This window comes from Primulina tabacum, chromosome 4 (genome assembly GCF_025594145.1).
Source record: "Primulina tabacum isolate GXHZ01 chromosome 4, ASM2559414v2, whole genome shotgun sequence".
Classification (NCBI taxonomy): domain Eukaryota; kingdom Viridiplantae; phylum Streptophyta; class Magnoliopsida; order Lamiales; family Gesneriaceae; genus Primulina; species Primulina tabacum.
The window spans coordinates 5452434-5469744 of record NC_134553.1 but is presented as its reverse complement, the minus strand read 5'-3'; the positions used below and the strand labels follow the sequence as shown (position 1 = coordinate 5469744).

Here is a 17311-nt window from a genome sequence, read left to right as displayed (position 1 = left end):
TTATTATTTTTTTTAAAAAAAAAACCCTAACGTGTCAGTCTTAAATCTTTAAAAATAACTCAATTATTTTCAGATTACATATTGGTTCTACGATATCCAACACAAATAAAAAAAAATCATCTAGTATAATTTTCTTCATCTAATCTGAAGATGTCATCCACTTTAATTTGGAAATTATTTTTCATTAGTATTTGACTTTCAATTAAAATTAAACTTCAATAAAATTTATGTAATATCTCAATATTATTTTGGAGATACGTTTATAAATTTTAAAAATGCACTTTTATTTTTAAAAAATTTATGGAATATACCGTAGATATGAATTTCTATGAAGGCGGAAACTAATTTGAGAAATTTGAATATGACATTTTCTTTCATATGTATTTAAAAAATATACAAAAAATTTTATGAGACAATCTCACAAGTCAGTTTTATGAGACAGATCTTCAACCTGATCCAAGTCATGAAAAAGTTATTATTTTTATGTCAAACTATTATTGTTTATGATAAATGTAAGTTGGGTTGATCCATCTCATTGATATATAGATTCGTGAGACGATTTCACAAAAAAATTGCTCTATAAAAAATAATATATGTTTGTTAAAATAATATAATATAACGGATCACATTATATAATTTTAACAAATAGAAATATTTTTTAAAATTAAAAATAATGGAAATTTTAGAAATTTTAATGGCCCGATATAATTGAGAAAGAAGAGAGAGAAAAAGATCGCGAGAGGGGCATTATTGATTGAGGAATGAGGAGATCGGAGAGGACGATGAAGGACTGTAAATAAATTGAATCCAATACTAATAAAAAAATTTAAGGTTCGAATTCAACTCGAATAAAGTATATTCGAATTTTTATTTTTTTTTTTGCTTGAATTCGGTATAGAAGAGAAAACTTTATACTTATTTTCGAGCTATTCGAATTATTGTTCTGATAGTAAATTTCGAGAATGAAAATTAAAAGCTCAAAACATTCGAAAAACTCGAAATGTATATATATTTAACATATAATTGTATTAATAAAATATTAATGTTCGTGACCGGCTCGAAAACTATTGAACAAAATAATTTTAGCTCAAATTCATCTCGAAAAAAACTAGAACATATTCAAGTTCAACTTGAATTTTATAAATTTAAATATAAATTAAATATTTATCGAATAAATTGAAAATATTTACAAACTGACTCGATTCGATTATGGGTGAGAGTTAGTTATGACCGGATCAACACTCTTATGGCGTTGCCGGGTCCCATTTTTTAATTTAAAAAAGGAAAGAAGAAAAGTCGGGAAGCACGAGAGCTGTCATCGGTTATTAAACAAAATCGATTAAATATTTAACTATGCGGGTGCGAATTTGCGTTACGGAGACGACGATTGGGCCGGACAAAGCTTGCCGCTACCTGGTGGCGCCCCCTGCTTCGACACGACAAATAGTCACAATTGCCGCTGGAAAGTGTCGCAATTACTTTTTCAATCCATAATTCGGATCGGCGATTTCAATTGGAAAGGTAAAAAGTAAAGCATACGTTCTTCCTCGGTCAGTCAATTGGGCTTTTGATGGCCATCTTTATCGACCTAATTTTCGTTTACGTAGTTCAATTCACGGTCGCGCGTACAATAACTCATTTTCCTGTGTGATTTTTGGTTTGAAGGATATCCTCACTCATATTGTTTTCGAGATCCCGAATTTTTGGAATGATGAATATATGAAAAATCGGTCGAATTTCAAAATTCAACGCAGCTTCTCATGCATCTAATAATTTATATAAGAACTTTATGGTATTTATTTACATTTCGAGGCCTTTTTGGCTGCTCCGTTGCCATCTATGTTACTGAATTGAGGTTATATACTAATTATTTTCCTCATGAAGTGTACATGATCATTACTTAGTAACGCGGCTAATCAGCAGAAAACTCTGTATTTTTTAATCATAGGAATGGCAGCTGCTGCTGGAGACTCATGGGTGAGGGAGTATAATGAAGCAGTCAAACTTGCTGACGATATTAGCAACATGATATCTGAAAGGAGTTCATTGCCAGTGACTGGGCCGGAGGCACAGCGCCATTCATCTGCAATTCGGAGGAAAATTACTATATTAGCAACCAGACTGGACAGCTTACAGTCTCTTTTGTCAAAGTTTCCTGGAAAGCAATCTCTGTAAGATATATTAATTGAACTGCTTAATTTATCAAATTACGGAAATTGTTACCATTAGATAAGAATCAGGAATCATTGTGGTGCCTATATCTTAGTCTTTTTAATTGAGACAGATCTGTAAATACCTGCTCAAAGAAGCAAAATAAACTATAGATAGTCAATAGCAAAGTCTTTAACCCTAGTATAATTGGTGAATTTAATTCATCGTGGTGCCTTTCTCTTAATCCTTTTTCACATATAAGTTCAAATGTTCTTTGTGTGGCTCAGTGATACAAAGGGAAATGTTAGTTATTTAAATAAAATATCTCTAAGCTCGTGGTCTCCTGCTGCATTATTTTTCTTCACCAAGAGGAGAAATAAATTATATGACCATTTTCTTGGTGTATGCTTATCCTTCCGGATCTCATTAATAGGACTGAGAAAGAAATGAATCGTCGCAAGGACATGGCTGCAAACTTGAGATCAAAAGTATACCAGATGGCTTCAACGTTGAATATGTCCAACTTTGTAATTAGAGACAGCTTGCTTGGGCCGGAAATCAAGCCTGCTGATGCTATGACTAGAACAACTGGTCTTGACAACTCTGGCATCGTCAGTCTTCAGAGACAGATAATGAAAGGCTGGTCGCTGTGGCTTTAATCTTTATTTTTACATGTTTTTCCTTACCTTGATATAGCGTCTAGTATTGCTATCTTCCATCTTTATTTGTTTTATGTTTTTTCGTCTCTAGAACAAGATGAGGGTCTTGAGAAATTGGAGGAGACAGTATTAAGCACCAAGCATATTGCCTTGGCAGTTAACGAAGAGTTAGATCTGCATACCAGGCTTATAGTTAGTGCTCTTATTCTCCTCCGCATGTCTTGTCCACATACTTTGTCATATTATGAACATCACGGTTAATTTATTATCTGTTTTTGATACTCAGGATAATCTTGACGAGCACGTTGAGATTACGGACTCCAGACTACAGGTGACAATTTTTCTACAAACATTTTATATATCCTTAATTGATAAATCCTTTATGCCTAGTTGTATACTTGTATTAGTTTGAGGCATGTTCCTTAGGATTATTTCAGGCCTATTTTTAAACGTCAAGGCACAGTAGTGATATTGAAGATGATGATACTCAACATCAACGACTCTTGGAATTTTACCGTAACAGAATAAGAAATTAATGTACTAGAAAGTCTCCCACTAAATTGAAAACAAGAGCGGTGGACTGTAATAAGAGTTCGTCTTTCAAAAGGATTCACATTATGACATACCACGCTTGAGACAATTAAATGTTTTTTCTGAGATAAATAATGCATTTCTAGAAGAAACTTGGTTGGTCAAAGCTGTGCTGTGATGATGTATGATTGATTGACATCTTAGACTTGTACTCTGGAGAGCACTTTCTGTGCATGAAGCTTCTGATTATACCCAACTTTTCCTTTAAATTTTTTTTGTAAGTCAAATTCAGCTGCTTTCATTTCTTCGTTTTTTTTTCAATGGAACAGCGAGCTCAGACAATGCTTGCAAGATTGAATAAACGGACAAAGGGTGGCTGCTCCTGCTTAAGCTTATGTTTATCAGTTATTGGGATTGTTATTTTGATTGTTGTTATATATTTGCTGGTCAAGTATTTGTAATAATCTATATAAAACTGGATCAAATTGGAGGTTTCAAATCTCTTTGTGCCATAGATCGATCCATAATATTGCTCGAAAGCTCGTAATTTCCATTTCATGGATTTCAGTTTTCCCTGCCTCGTACTCAACATACACTGAGTGACATGATTTGGTTTGTGATATTTCCTTGTTATTTGATAATATGCAGCTCTCATTGTAGTTCAAAATATTGATATTGATAAGTCATGAGGTTTCTGTGTGATAAAATTGGTATCGTCTTGTAATTCATCCAGATACACATGGACCCTAAATTAGGGGAAGGCTGAGTTAAAAAAGTTGATGTTTCCAGAAAAGCTCAAACTCAAATAATTTCTTCTTCTTAGCTGGAAGTTTATGCACACGCACTACGCACTTGGTCGTTGTATGAGGTACATTTTACCAGTCCATCGAACGAAAGTAAAACTGTTTTAACATTTGTTGCAACTAGAGATGACAATCAGCTGGGTTTGGACTGAGAATGGAAGTATAACTGTTTTTTCACACTTGTTGCGACTAGAGATGGCAATGGGCTGGAAGGGCTTACCATTCAATCGGGTCCCAAGAAGATCCGAGGCAGGTCTTGGGATTCGACAAACTCGTCTGAGACGGGTAAGACGGGCATGACCAAGGTCAAGCTCCGACCAGTTCAACCAATTTTCCCTAGTGACATCTACTTAATTTGCTGAATCGGTAAATTTTCTACTGATGTTTACGGAAGCAAAATTTTCATGTAAAATCGTAAAATTTGCTTGATTAGTTTTTGTGATACGAACTTACAACTTCTTGCGGCAATTTTTTTTTCAAATGAAATTACTAGTTATCATTCTTAAGGGCTGCGGTATAAATAATCTTTGTATATCATAAGGTTGTCGTGTTTAAAAAGAATCCTAAAATTTCAGGGTTATGTTTATTTGAGTTAAAGTTTGCAAAAAATGTTAAAAGTGTAATTGGATTGTTACAAAACTCGTTAATAATATAATATAAACTGAAAAATCAATTAAAATTTTGGTTCGGTTTGTTTTTATACAAAACCTGAACAAACTAATTTTTACAATATACTACTTGAACATCACCCATGACCACGTTGCTTTGATTGGAGTTTACGAGTTGTGAAAATTTATTATCTATGGGCCACTCGGCCCATTCTGGTATTCGGCCCAAATCGATACCCGAAAACCGAATCCATCAGAAATCTGAAGCCAAGCTCAAGCCCTGAAATATAGCTATTTCCCCTGTTTTTCAGAGCCTAAACGTTCTCTATACTCTGAAATTCTGTTTGATTTGGACAAAAGATATTTGCTGATATGTGTGTGTTTATTATTTATTGATTTCGTAATCGAAATTTTTGTGGAAATTTAGGAACTTGAAAATGAGCATAGTACCAAAAGAATCGATAGAAGTGATTGCACAGAGCCTAGGCATTACCAATTTATCCCCGGAAGTATTTCCAGCTCTTGCTGCTGATGTTGAGTTTCGAGTTCGAGAAATCATGCAGGTCTGTTAATTCCTATAGATTTGCTTTCTTTGGTGTGCATCAGTTATTGTTTTGGAATTTCTGATTCTGCTGCTTTTACGTATCTTTTTTTGCTGAATATGGTGCAGGAATCTATCAAATGCATGCGACATTCGAGAAGAACTACTTTAACAACAGATGACATTGATAGTGCGCTTGGCTTAAGAAACGTTGAGGTGGTCATTTTTTCTCTCTAATAATTCGCATTACTATTATGCAGTTGCTGATACCTCTTACTTTTGATTCTTTGTTATGAAGCTTTATGATATGACAATTTGAATTGTTGTGGTTTACTATGTTAGAAACTGAGCAATCTTGGTTACGAACCTTGTTGAATTTGATAATTTTGTAAATTATACAACCACTCCGTGATTTTCTGGTCTATAAGTTTTTAGGTTAGCAATCTTGGTTATGGGTGTTGTTGGTAATGATATCGATGTTTATACAAATACAGCTGATACATGGGTTTGCTTCTGGAGATCCTTCGCGATTCAAGAGGGCTGCTGGACACGAGGATTTGTTTTATATTGAAGAGAAGGAACTGGAATTTAAGGAGGTACGGTGGTTTTGACTTTTGGCGTTATAGTATTTTAATTGAAATCTTTAGCATTGGAGTGTAGTGTTTTTTGTGAATATGTTTTAGGTAGTTGAAGCTCCTCCGGCGAAAGCACCGCTAGATACTGCAGTAGTCACTCATTGGTCGGCTATTGAAGGAGTTCAGCCTGCAATTCCTGAAAATCCTCCTCCTATGTCTATTCAATGTATGTATATATGTTGCTCACAGTTTATGAAGTAAGAATGATGATATATGATATTTTCTCATTTTCTGGACCAATTAGTTTAAGAACTTGGCAGGTGGCTTAGTATTCAAATCTTGCAGGACACTTTATGTCATTTGACCCACGGCTGTTGTCATGATTATGGTTTACTTGCTTAAATCATCTTTGGCAGCACTTGCAATGCCTTCAGATAACACAAAGAACGATTACAAGGAGGATGGCTTACCTGTAGACATTAAATTACCGGTCAAGCACGTTCTTTCACGAGAGGTTCAGGTAAGGAAATGATGTTTTGTGCATTTCTCTTCAGTCTTCGAAGAAAGTATTTTAATTGTCAGATAATGGTTTTTTGGGTGGTGCTGCAGCTTTATTTTGAGAAAATTTCTGAGCTTACTGTCCCTAGATCCGACTCCACCCTGTTCAAAGAAGCATTAGTGAGCTTGGCAACTGACTCAGGACTCCACCCTTTAGTGCCTTACTTTACATTCTTTGTTGCTGACGAGGTTATCATAAGTGATATCTGATTTCTTCTTCTTTTTTCCTTTCTTATCTGGACTGGTTTACGATGATACAGGATGGTTTCCATCAATCTTCTGTCATGACAGGTTTCTCAGAATATGAACAATTCTTCTATTCTTTTTGCTTTGATGCGCCTTGTATGGAGCCTTCTTCGAAATCAACATATACTCATCGAGCCATATGTGAGTTGTTATTTTTTTGGTAAATTCCTCTTATCTGTGTATTTGCATTCCTGTTTTCTGAAATTGCTTGTCATAGGTTTTCTTCATTTTACATTTGTATATTTATGTATTGTGGAATCATTCAGTCCCTGAATTAGCCCACTTTTGTGGTGTGTTATGATGTAGTTGTATCAGTTGGATGCAGTTGAACTCTTGCTCTGTATTCTGTTTATTAAAATCTTAGACGCTTTAATCCTATCGGATTAATTTGAGATCGTCCAATGCGATATCAAAATTTTGACAAATTGTTTGAATGGTGAACTTGTTTCTTTATACTAGGCCCATTGGGACTTGACTTCTAATTTAATTTAGTTGCGAAAAGAACCAGTTGTTTAATTTGGTGGCGAGAAGATAATATAGTTGATTCAGATGTTACCATTCTGTTCTTGCACCATTTCATTTTGCATACTTGATATTCATCGCAATGTTTTTTCATTATCCCGAAACATAAAGGTAGATGTCATTTGAGCGAATTGCTTTTATCTTGAAATGTTTATGCTAGTGTGCTTGAAATTCATGCGTTAAGTGCCTATTCCTTATGTCTGCGTTTTTTATCCATTAGCTGCACCAATTGATGCCATCGGTGATGACATGCCTGGTTGCAAAAAGGCTAGGAATAAATTTTCCAACAACCACTGGAGTCTTAGAAATTTCACAGCTATCCTGGTGGCTTCAATGTGCAAGAGGTTGGAATCTTCATATTTACCAGCCTTTGTTGACTACATGAAAAAAATACGAGTTTTATCATATTTTACTATCTGTTATAGGTGAAGGCTTCCATGTCCTTGCGGTGTCCTAAGGAGAAAAATCTGATCTTAAGGTGTCCTAAGGAGAAAAATCTGATCTTAATTTACTTAGTTTAGCTTAAGACGCTCTTATATTCCTTGTAACTGTGCATTTGCAGATTTGGTCATGTTTACCACAATCTCCAGCCACGTGTGACCAGAACGTTACTTCATGCTTTTTTGGACCCATCAAAAGCTTTGCCTCAACATTATGGTGCCATTCAAGGGCTATCAGCCCTTGGACCTAATGTGGTCTATTCCTGTCTCTCTGTTGCTTTTTTCTTTTTCTGCAGCCTCAGTCTTTTATTAGTCAGAGTGCTTAACAATGTCTGAACTTCTGTTAGGTTCGTTTGCTTGTGCTTCCCAATCTTGAGCCCTACTTACGACTTCTGGAGCCAGAAATGCAACTTGAGAAGCAAAAGAATGAAAATAAGAGGCATGAAGCCTGGTTGGTATACGGTGCCCTGATGGTAAGATATTATGTTGACTGCATCTGCTAGATATGGTTAATTTTACTCCACTATTATCATGTAAAATGATTGTCGGAAACAAATTAAAGATGAAACAAGAGTGAACTTTTTACTACAGGGTTGTTTTTAATTGGTTATTTGAGAGATCGGTTGGTGTAAAATTGTGGATTGCCCTTGCAGGTGGTAAACTATCTACCTCCATCATCATATAAGCACGTACCTTAACCTTAAACAACTTAAGTTTGAAGGGACTGTTTGATAATTTGAGACTGTATCATAACATGTTTTATGGTATTTTTATTGTTGGTGCAGTTAACTGGTTAGGATAGTCACAGGTACGCACTCGGATTTGGTAGCCATATTTTTATGAAGACAGTTTGTTTGACCATGTGTGATACGTTATTGCTACTGACAAATTTCTTTTAGGTCCCTTGTGTTGGACAGTGTCTATAGTTATTATTTATGTATATTAGCTGGAAGTAATTCCTTTCTTCCATATCATATCAAATAGACAGGCTTAACCAAGGCCATTTGGTCTGCTGAAATTTCTGAAGCTCATGTTTAAACCACTTGAGATGTATGTAGCAGGTTGAGCCAACAAATTTTTTAGGTAATGATAAGCATTTTTCTTGGTTGATTGTAGTAGAAGAATTTTCTCCTTGCATTCCTCAAGCCTACTTTCCCAAAAATCGTGAGATCTAGTCCAAAACTGAAGATTTAGAGAACATAATTTGGGCTAATAAAACATTATGTAATTGTGTTTATGTGTAATTTTTCTTTGTTTCATCAAGAGATGGCGTCATGTGAAGGCCATTGACATTCTGAATTGACTCTTTTTTTTTTCATGTCTACTCATCCAGAACAGGCCTCAGTCCATTCCCAACTAAATTTGCGAGATCAATATGCAACTCTTTAGCTTATTCATTGTTTGTTTGGTTATATGCCAACCATTTTTATTAGAAAAGAATACAACCGCAAGGCAGAGTGGGTGCTACTACGGTTGATGTTTCTGTTTTTCTTTGTGAAATTAGTTTCAACTGATGACACACCACACTTCTCAGCGGGCAGCTGGTTTGCGCTTGTATTATCGCCTGAAGATGTTGCCCTTTATTTTCTCTATACTGCCACGTACTGTCTCGAGTAATGCAAAAGTTGTGACTACAATGTCAAGTAAGAATCTTTTACTATTCTCTTCGATTTTTTTTTTATTATGACATCAGGGTGGGGGATTTTTTTGCTCTTACACCGGTTAACGCACGGGGGAGAGGGTTATGTTATTTCATCCAAGTGGCGGCGGCGATTTCCTTCATTTTTGCTCCTCCTATATTGTTGACATTAGAGACATCAGGGTTCGGTCAACACACGGGGAAGAGGGTTATGTTACTTCACCCAAGTGGCGGCAGCGATTTCCTTCGTTTTTGCTCCTTCTATATTGTTGACATTAGAAACATGGTGCAAGAGAGTATAAGGATGCTTAGAATCTAATTCCATGGGACAACCACTAGTATAAAACAATAATAATAGCAACTGATAGTTTTCGCTTCTTAGACACAATATTGGATGAGTGCATGGAAAATGATTCGACTAACTCATTGATGCTCTTATATTGGCAAGTTTTGCGTTCGCAGCTTATTTGTACCTTGTATCGGTGACAAGAGTAACCCTTCTATCTATCTTCATGTGTGCAAAGATAAACGTAAAGCAGGCATTGATAATACAATGCATCAGCCACCAGCAAAGAAATTAATGACAGATTGCTCCATGACCAGTGGGGCCATACAAGCAAATTCAGTCCCAGCGGACATGCCAGTAGCAGGTGGTGCATATCCGGCAAATATCAGAGCAGACGATGCTAATTTACAGTGTTCACGTCCATTAGGGAACAACAATGTGGCCGGACCGAGTGGCAGAAAGGAAACATGTGTTGGTCAACGGGTGAAGGCATCAAGTGTTGTCCATGAAGAAAACGCGAATGCTGGAAATTTGCTGCCTTTGTTGAGCGAATATTTTGGTGAAAGCATGTTGTCCTCTGTTCCTTCCCCTGTACTATCTTTGTTCATGTGAAAAGAGAGATCAAATTTCACGTTTCTGTGTTTGCTTGTGTTTGGTGCTTTTATGAAAACCAATTTTATGGCTCTGTTTTTGTTGGAGGGTGGAGGTCCTATCCTAGAGTCTCGTCAAACTAATAATTCTCTCATTTAACACCATCTCTTTTTCGTTATATGAAAACACGACGAATTAATCTTTAATTTTTAAAATCTTTCGTCTACTTGGAAAAAATATATCATCAATACATTTATTAGCAGACAAAAACATGTACGAAGAAAATGTCTCTAGAGCACTTCATAAACAAATAAAAAAACATTCAATTGGAAATAACAAAAAGGATCACCTAAATGTCACGTATATACCTTTCTAGAAGATTAGGGAGATTTTAGTTGAGAGAAATCAATATTGCTCATCCCGCTCTGCGCAAGTGTACTTCCGAACTACAACCATAATAATATATAATAAAAACACAAACATCTGAACTATACATAGGGATAAAATTGCTACAGCTACATGAAATTTTGACCTAAGGCCGTGTAATTCAGGAGAGAACCAGATAAAATTAATAATATAACAGCAAAAGGAAAAGCTAAAACAAGAATCTCTGAGGCAGAGGTGATCGAGATGTGGGGGAAGAATGCAAGGCTGACGATTGACCGGTTACTGGAGCTCTAATTGCACTCTTTTCAGCTAGTTTTGCTCCTCTAGGATCAGTTATAAGAGTCTTCTGAAAAGATTGTGTAAAACCAGTCGCAATAATCGTAACATGAAGCTCTCCATTGTACCGTTCATCCACTACTGCACCAAAAATTATGTTGGCTGAAGGTTCGGCTAAACTTGTAACAACCTGGCAAGAGGGGGGGATTATTTCTCTGTACATGAAATAACTCCAATGCTTCATCCCAGTTGAAGGGACAGATATGAGTGTTAGAACGGTAAGCAAGAGAAGGAGAAAAGGCAGGAAGTATACCTGGGATACCCTGTTCACTTCCCGCAGTGTCATATCCTTTCCCCCAGTGATGTTATATACAACTCCACTAGCTGATTGAATAGAGGACCCAATCAGAGGAGTGAAAGTTGCTTGTTCAGCCGCCTCTTCAGCACGATTCTTGCTAGAGGACACTCCCACACCAAGCATAGCAGTACCTGAATCCTTCATCACAGCCTTAACATCTGCAAAATCCACATTTACCAGCCCAGGAATCTGCATAAAAAGAAGATGCTTAAAACGTCAAGGAATTGGTTTTACTTGTGAATGTTACAATTTTGCACTTCATTTAGTTAAATCATACACAGGGCAATCAGAAAAGAGAACATTATCGCACCAGGAAAGACAATATTTTGAAAAAAGGCCGATGACGAATAAAGTATTCTTGTTTTCCCTCACCATGATTATATCTGATATTCCTTGAACTCCTTGGCGGAGCACATCATCTGCCAGAAGGAAAGCATCTTGAAGGGGAGTATGTACATCAGAAATATCCAGGAGACGATCATTTGGAATCACAATAAGTGTATCCACATTTTTCTGGAGCTTTTCAATTGCTTCGAGAGCCTGAAATAATAAGAAAACATAATTATATTAAGAGAACATAAATGGAAGATGGATTAGACTGAACTATTTTATTTCTACCTGCCTACAATATGAATCAATCTATAGGGTAATAATTATCTATTGGGTAATAACTCACGCCTAAAAACTTTAATGCGTATATTGATGGTTGTGTTAATACAATTCCAAAGTTCGCTTTATTCCACATGTTTCATCAACAAATAAAATAATTGGCGCAGCTTGAGTCTGACTCAACAAACAATCTCCTCTCTTGAAATGAATATCAATTCAAAGATTTGAACTTTCCATGACTTAAAGTTATTGCACAAAAATATAAATAAAAATAAACAAGCAAACATTGGCTAAAAGCAAAAAATTACAAACATAAAGAGGTAGATGTAGTCAGATAAGTAAAGGCCTCACTCAATCCCTTCATCATCTTTGTAATCTGTACAATTAAATATGAACACAATTCCTTTGTGCAATTTAGGATGGATAAAATTTTCACAATTGATTGATTCTTAACTCTTGTTCCATACAATGGAAACAGCACCTGCCTGCAAAGATCTTCTACGTCCTTCAAAGCTGAATGGGTATGTGACAACTCCCACTGTCAAATACCCAGCATCCTTTGCTATTTTAGCAACAACAGGGGCTGCACCAGACCCAGTACCCCCACCCATCCCTGCTGTTATAAACACCATATCCGATCCCTTCAGAGCATTTGCAATTACTTCCTTTGATTCCTCTGCAGCCTGTTCACCCAAAAGTGGGTTGCCACCTGTCCCTGAATTTTCAGGAGTGTTGCTAGTTAAAAATCTTTTCAAGGATAAAATAAAATTTTAGGAAATACATAAATTAGGCAGTGATGAAGCTAAATCAGATTGCAAGTACGTGCAGATAACTGTACCATACATTAAACATATGTAATTAACAGGAGATCCATGATTTTCATTCTTGTCCATGAGATAAAAGTGTGACAGCTTGGACTTAGCTTCAGATTTCAAAAGATCAATGCAAACATAAGAGTGAGATGTAAACCAAGTCCACGAGTCAGAAGCTCTCCAATCTGAATAGGTGTCTCAGCAGCTGATTGCAACAGTGCCTGAACATCTGTGTTAATGGCGTAAAAGTTCACACCCTACAATTAAAACAAAAAAATAATAGCGCAAAACATGATTCACAAGCAGGAAAATTCTGAACATATAATTTACTAGTATCAACATGATGATGGTGAAAATATTTAAAGGAAAGAATAATATATTGAGACATAATCACTAATAAAGGAATTCTACACAGGTTTGCACTTAAAAGAAGGTGCGCAACAGAACAATGGTTCATGGTTGGCCATAATTTTTTTACCTGTTCTATAACATTCTTTATGCAATTATTCAATTGGAACATAACACCTATATTGCAGGCTACCATTTCTATTGCACCAGCACCAGGGATTTCTCATCCACTACCCTTTCGAAAACATTAAATAGTTTTTGTAGGGATCTCATTAGGCCAAAGAAATTTTAAAAACAACTAAAAGTAGAGGCTATCAAACTTCAATGCCTTTAAGACTATTCCGTCTTTTCTTTAGTTTTAACTTTATATTTACGTTCTCAAGTTAGAAATTTTCATTATTTTTGCTCAAAATTGGTGCTTCACACGCCCACATCACCTTGTGCAAACAAAACCTCAACGAGAATACGCCAAGAAGAGAAGAAACAAGTTTTAACCTGTAAACCGCTGCCAATCATGCGATTGACGGCATTGTTGCCGCCGCCACCAACTCCAATCACCTTAATCTTGGCAGTTTCTATTGGAGTATACGAACTGTAAGCACCGTTTCCACAAAATCTTGAATTACAGGCGCTTTTCCAGCGACACCCGGAGAAGGAGACACCATTATGCCTAGTTTTGAGAGGCAGAGGTGAAAAACCAATCGAAATGGAGGTCGCTGATGATGCAGATGCTGGATTTCGGAATCCCAGCGTCGCCATTAATACCTGATGATTTCTTGTTTCTTTTTGTTTTCCAAGAAAACGAGAACTTTGTATTTTATCAGTCTCTCTTTTCCTAGGAATTCATTTGTAGTATAGTTTAATTAAAAAATATATAAAATAGTTTTTAAATTGTGGATTGCATCCTAAATATTACAGCAAAATCAGGCAAATTGAAAGGGACGTGGACTAAGTCTTGCACTAAGCGTCCGTTAATTCTCCCCCCAAATTTAATCTTCTTTCGGAAATTATATATATGGATTTGAATAATCTTATATCATTGTGTTAATTTTTGAATTAAATTATATTTAAATCTCAATTTTAACATGGTTATAGAGTCAAGACATACAGTTATATGTTGGATTGCACTATAGTCCATCTAATAATATCTGATAATATCTTGTAAACTCGATACTTCAATTGTTCATTTTCTGAGTACGAGAAAATGTGTTAAATGTGTTGTATTAAATCTTGGAGAATTGTATATTTAAACTTAAATAATATTTTTTTCGTGAACTAACTTTTGGTTGGAAAAAAGTAATTGTCATGTCCCTAAAAAAAAAACTGATTCCACACTTTTGAAATTTGTTTAAAAAAAATTTTGGTATCTCCCCCAGATTTTGCTGCCGAATTTTTTATGCATAACATAAAAAATTATATATATAGTTTAGAAAAATGGTATTGTTTAAAATCGAAGGAACCAAATCTCGCATGATCAGAATCTAGCTGTACTAATGAAAACATCAGCATCTAACAAAAAAAATTTGGAAATATAGATATGAGTAGATCTTTTGTGAGACGGACGGGTCAATCCCTACCGATATTCACAATAAAAAATAATCTTCTTACCATAAAAAGTAATAATTTTTCATAGACAACCCAAATAAGAGAATTGTCTCACAAAATACGACATGTAAGACCGTCTCACACAAGTTTTTGCCTATAAATATATACCCATATGCATAGATGTTAAATTCCATTTCACAAGCATCATTTCAAAAGTCCAAACGTAAAATATTAAGTTTTTCAAAATATTGTCAAATCAAACATTCACAATTAAGTTCATTATTCGAATCATATAATTTTCTATCATTTTCACATAATCGTGATTCTATTTATTTGTTTCGTTTGAATTTAAATTACAATAAAAGTATAGAACATCAGTTGATCACGTATTCGACAGATAAATACCAAAATGCACTAATATTTTCTTGAGGCCGTGCATGGTCAGCTCCAACCGAGCATTAGATGACAGATTACAGATTGCATATTTGCATTTGACGACACTTTTGAATTATCCAACATCACCTGATGTTAAATCCTTTACTGAATTGATATAATAGTCTCTGTCAAAATCATTTAATAGTTAAAAAAAAGAAAAAGAAAAAAAAAAGAGAAGGACAAATATAGAACACCACAAAAAGTACATTTTCTTATTCATTTCAAATTACAGATTTCAAGTAGTCATCCTTCGAAGAATAAATGACAGATCAGAAACAGTTTAACAAACATGGATAGATAAATGCAAAAGTTTTTCTGGGCACAGCATACCCCAAATCGTTATTCATCTCTCTTTAATTCCTCCATACACAATTTGTGGATGCTTCTCCTAGATCTTATCATTCTGTTTCGTTCAAAATCGGTACAATTAGAGGATTCATTTGTGCCAAGTACACAATCGCCCACCTGCAAATGACGAAAAAAACAATTTCAACTTTCCATGAGAAAAGAGCTATTGATAACTTCAAGCTTAGAAACACCAGCAAAAGAACAATGACTGCATCAGCAAGAAAGTGCGAGCTTCAGCATTCATTACATGAGAAGGATAAAGGAACCCTGTTATTCACTATCTCATATATAGGACAGAGAAAACAATTTGGCAACCCACTCCCAGCCTCAGAAAAATTCTCAAACAAGATTTTTATATAATTTCTAAGTAGATCCTAAAGGGTTTGGAAAAGCTGAATCAAACATTATTTTTTCTCCAAATTCATCACATAGACGCCCAAGGATTTGCTGCACGAAGTTCAATACCATGTCCAGTAGTGAAAAAATTTCATCAACACAAATGATGCACATAACAAGAGTTGAATATATTGCTTCGCCAGGATATGAGGGGAACTCATATTTAGATTAAATTAGAACAGAGCAAATTCAATACTTATAAATGGGAGAAAAAAAAATCACCACCAGATTAGCATAATCAATGAACAACTGAAAAAATTAAACAAACTTACATCATCCAACAGCATACAGTTGCGGTAATAACCAACGTCAGGTGTAACCTGAATTTCAAACAGAAAAAGTTATCTGCCAAACAACACAAGCTTGATAGCATATGACAACCCTTGAAGTCAGGTTTCCAATGTTCGACTTATATTATCATTCTTAGTTAAATGAGCACTATGAGTAGCAAAGTCACCAAAATGTAAAAGCGGGGAGTACAAATATATGCTAAACCTGTACCAGCCAAGAATCAAAATAATTACCAATTTGTTGAACAAAAACAATAGTTCTTCAGACATATGCAACATGTATGACCTTGTGATACAAAACACAACAAAAAAAATCAAATATGCTCTTGTATGCAAGAAATGGGGTTGATTTAAAGGCATACCCCTACTTATAAGCCTAAAAGCATTTCAGAATGAGAAAAGACAGCAAGCATACAGATTCGCAGAAGGTCCTCGATTGCAGCAGATCCTAGCGCAAAGTGAAGCAATAATCCCAACCACCACAAAGATTAAAGTTGTTACCAAGAACCCCATATTCAATCCGCTTTCTCCACCAACTGATTATAGTCTAAGCCTGCCACAATAACTTCGAGCTTCACGGATCAATATGCAGATCCAAAATTCGATGTACCAATTTTTCGAGATTTCAATTACAGAGTAATTCAAAAATCAACACGACGACATAAAATTCGATCATACGGGATTGTACGCCTAATTATTTCAGAAATTTCAATGGTCGACACATTGATAGAACCCTAAAATAATTGGCAGAATAATTCATAAAACTTCCATTTAATCGAACAATTTCAAGGCAATGAGAGTACCTTGTAATCCAGGGCAGCAGCGAAGCTTCGGGGAACACAGCTCTTGAAGCTGTTCGATCCGGCGTCGCTTTGATCTGATTGATTCTGCAACATGTTTGGGCCTCAAGTATTATATGGGCTTAAATGGGGAATATATGTTTGGGCCCTACATTTAATTGGTCCATTGGAATCGTATATGTTAGCAACATTTACAGGAATCTTGGAGGCTATGCAATGCCTAAATTGATGTATTTTCTATATTTATATATAAACTAAACGCCATGCATGTTTGTGTAAAAATTAATTATATGATTTTTTTTACAATAATTTTTAAGTGAGAAATTATATGATGATTTGATTTTTGTTTAGATAAGATGCGAATAGATTTATGTGTTGAAAAATTTACGATATATACTTTTTTAATTAAAAAATGTTAAATAAAATTTTTAAATTTGGTATTGAATAAAAAACGGTAAAAACTTGTGTGAGACGTCATGGTCATATTTTGTGAGACGAATCTCTTATTTGGGTCATCCATGAAAAAATATTGTTTTTTATGCTAAGAGTGTTACTTT

At 35.2% G+C, this 17311-nt stretch overlaps 3 protein-coding genes and 1 pseudogene across 5 annotated transcripts; 2 read left to right on the top strand and 2 right to left on the bottom strand.

Annotated features, from left to right (window-relative positions):
* The first annotated feature begins 1249 nt into the window (after positions 1–1249).
* On the top strand, positions 1250–3912 carry LOC142542758 (syntaxin-52-like). The gene is made up of 6 exons (XM_075649578.1): positions 1250–1521; positions 1949–2171; positions 2585–2790; positions 2902–3002; positions 3097–3141; positions 3671–3912. Exons 2-6 carry the CDS (start codon positions 1951–1953, stop codon positions 3800–3802), a joined length of 705 nt encoding a protein of 234 aa, XP_075505693.1. The 5' UTR covers positions 1250–1521; positions 1949–1950; the 3' UTR covers positions 3803–3912.
* A 1045-nt stretch (positions 3913–4957) lies between these two features.
* Positions 4958–10244, top strand: LOC142542757 (transcription initiation factor TFIID subunit 6-like; annotated as a pseudogene).
* A 289-nt stretch (positions 10245–10533) lies between these two features.
* On the bottom strand, positions 10534–13764 carry LOC142542756 (cell division protein FtsZ homolog 1, chloroplastic-like). Its single transcript, XM_075649577.1, is given in 7 exon segments — positions 10534–11003; positions 11127–11360; positions 11544–11711; positions 12266–12495; positions 12750–12849; positions 13436–13545; positions 13548–13764. Coding segments are annotated over 7 exon segments (1158 nt in total). The 5' UTR covers positions 13606–13764; the 3' UTR covers positions 10534–10745.
* A 1342-nt stretch (positions 13765–15106) lies between these two features.
* LOC142542755 (V-type proton ATPase subunit e1) lies at positions 15107–16869 on the bottom strand. Of its 3 annotated transcripts, none has more exons than XM_075649576.1 (4): positions 16758–16869; positions 16370–16507; positions 15937–15984; positions 15107–15385 (listed from the first exon to the last, which is right to left on the bottom strand). In XM_075649576.1, exons 2-4 carry the CDS (start codon positions 16465–16467, stop codon positions 15319–15321), a joined length of 213 nt encoding a protein of 70 aa, XP_075505691.1. In that variant the 5' UTR covers positions 16468–16507; positions 16758–16869; the 3' UTR covers positions 15107–15318. The 3 variants fall into 3 exon arrangements, with proteins under 3 accessions (XP_075505691.1, XP_075505690.1, XP_075505689.1); XM_075649575.1 differs by having other exon boundaries at positions 16370–16519; positions 16758–16810; XM_075649574.1 differs by lacking the exon at positions 16758–16869 and having other exon boundaries at positions 16370–16687.
* Between the last annotated feature and the right edge of the window lie 442 nt (positions 16870–17311).